Genomic DNA, 1,532 nt, shown 5'->3' with positions numbered 1-1,532 from the left:
CCTATAGTTATTGCTGACTCGTATAGTTGGGGTTGGCTCCTATAGTTGGGGTCGACTCCTATAGTTATTGCTGACTCGTATAGTTGGGGTCGACTCCTATAGTTATTGCTGACTCCTATAGTTGGGGTTGGCTCCTACAGTTGGGACTGGCTCCTATAGTTGGGGTTGGCTCCTATAGTTAAAGCTGACTCCTATAGTTGGGGTTGGCTCCTACAGTTGGGGTCGGCTCCTATAGTTATTGCTGACTCGTATAGTTGGGGTCGACTCTTATAGTTATTGCTGACTCGTATAGTTGGGGTCGGCTCCTATAGTTATTGCTGACTCGTATAGTTGGGGTCGACTCCTATAGTTATAGCTCTTATAGCTGTGACTGTTGTGCGTTCCAGCCTCAGTCCTGAGTGACCAGTGAGTCGTGACGTCACTTTGCAGCCATTTGTAAAAACCAGATTATTTTCTTGTGCGCAGCTTGTAATCTGAACCGGTAATCTGAGCCGTGTCGAGTCAGTGTTGCTGCCCGTCTAGTCTTGTTCGCCTCGGCAGCCACCCCCATTTCTATGATTGAATCTAGTTCCTTTAAACAAAGACGGGCAGACATGGACCAGTCTTTAAATGATTAAACATCCGTTGAACGTTCGTCTCAGATGTTTCCTGCCTGCAGGAGTCAAGAGACGAGTTCGACACAGAGAAGGAGCTGAAATATCATTTTATCAGATAATATATTAACTTAATGAAAAGTCTAAATATATGTATCCTGTTTTGATATTTAGAATGATATTGTGTTAAAACATGTAGTTTCAGCTACATGCCTACAACTCCCAACATTCACGCACCCACCCATTATAGAACACAAGATGGTGAGATATTATTGGTTGAGAGCTGGGTCACATGATAAGAGTAGGACTTCCCATTCGTTGATGGTGGTGATGACTCCAGGAGGCGTGGCCGAGCTCTGAAGAAGATGTGTTGTCTGTTTACGTTCGGGGCCATTTGTTCGAGACCACATGGTGGAGTTACAATGGTCCAGGGCTGTGATCTTGTACTTTACATGTAAAATAAACCTTCTGAAGTGGAAGACAAGCGCTCCTCCTCTCCCTGCTCCAGATCAGAACTCATTCTTTCAGAGCCCAGAGTTGATTTGTGGCACAGATTTTGTTTTTGAAACACTTTGGAGACTCGCTCACCGACAGTCTCACATCACCTTAAAATTAAATCCCTTTAAGTTGTAACACCAACGTGTCAAACGCTTCAAAGAGCAGGAACCGTCACATGTTACTCCGTGTGCTGAATACTGACCACAGCAGTGAACTGGTGAAATTCTGGCTGGAGGTCTGATCCCCTGAGGTGGATATAAGCTCCTTTGTTTCCCATCTGATCACTGCAGAAAAACAAGGAAGCAACAGTCAGTCTGCAGCAACACAGTCTGTTTGTCTCTCAGTTAACAGAAACACAACAAAACACGATTTAATTTAAAAAAAACTGCTGTGACTGGAGTATAAATCCCAGTTCTGTGTGCTGCTGGAGTATAAATCCCA

The 1,532-nt window shown here is 44.3% G+C and overlaps 1 protein-coding gene across 1 annotated transcript in view; it reads right to left on the bottom strand.

Moving 5' to 3' along the window:
- ppp5c (protein phosphatase 5, catalytic subunit) overlaps positions 1 to 1,532 on the bottom strand; it is a gene marked incomplete at its 5' end in the record, with an annotated part of 9,796 nt that overhangs the window by 1,943 nt on the left and 6,321 nt on the right. The window contains one exon of the mRNA XM_037677945.1: positions 1,294 to 1,375. Coding sequence (XP_037533873.1) covers positions 1,294 to 1,375 — 82 coding nt within the window. The remainder of the gene's footprint in view (positions 1 to 1,293; positions 1,376 to 1,532) is intronic.

The sequence above is a fragment of the Nematolebias whitei genome, chromosome 6 (genome assembly GCF_014905685.2).
Source record: "Nematolebias whitei isolate Nwh7 chromosome 6, NemWhi1, whole genome shotgun sequence".
Taxonomy (NCBI): domain Eukaryota; kingdom Metazoa; phylum Chordata; class Actinopteri; order Cyprinodontiformes; family Rivulidae; genus Nematolebias; species Nematolebias whitei.
Note: the sequence above shows the minus strand (reverse complement) of the source record. Positions and strands in the feature narration are given on the sequence as shown.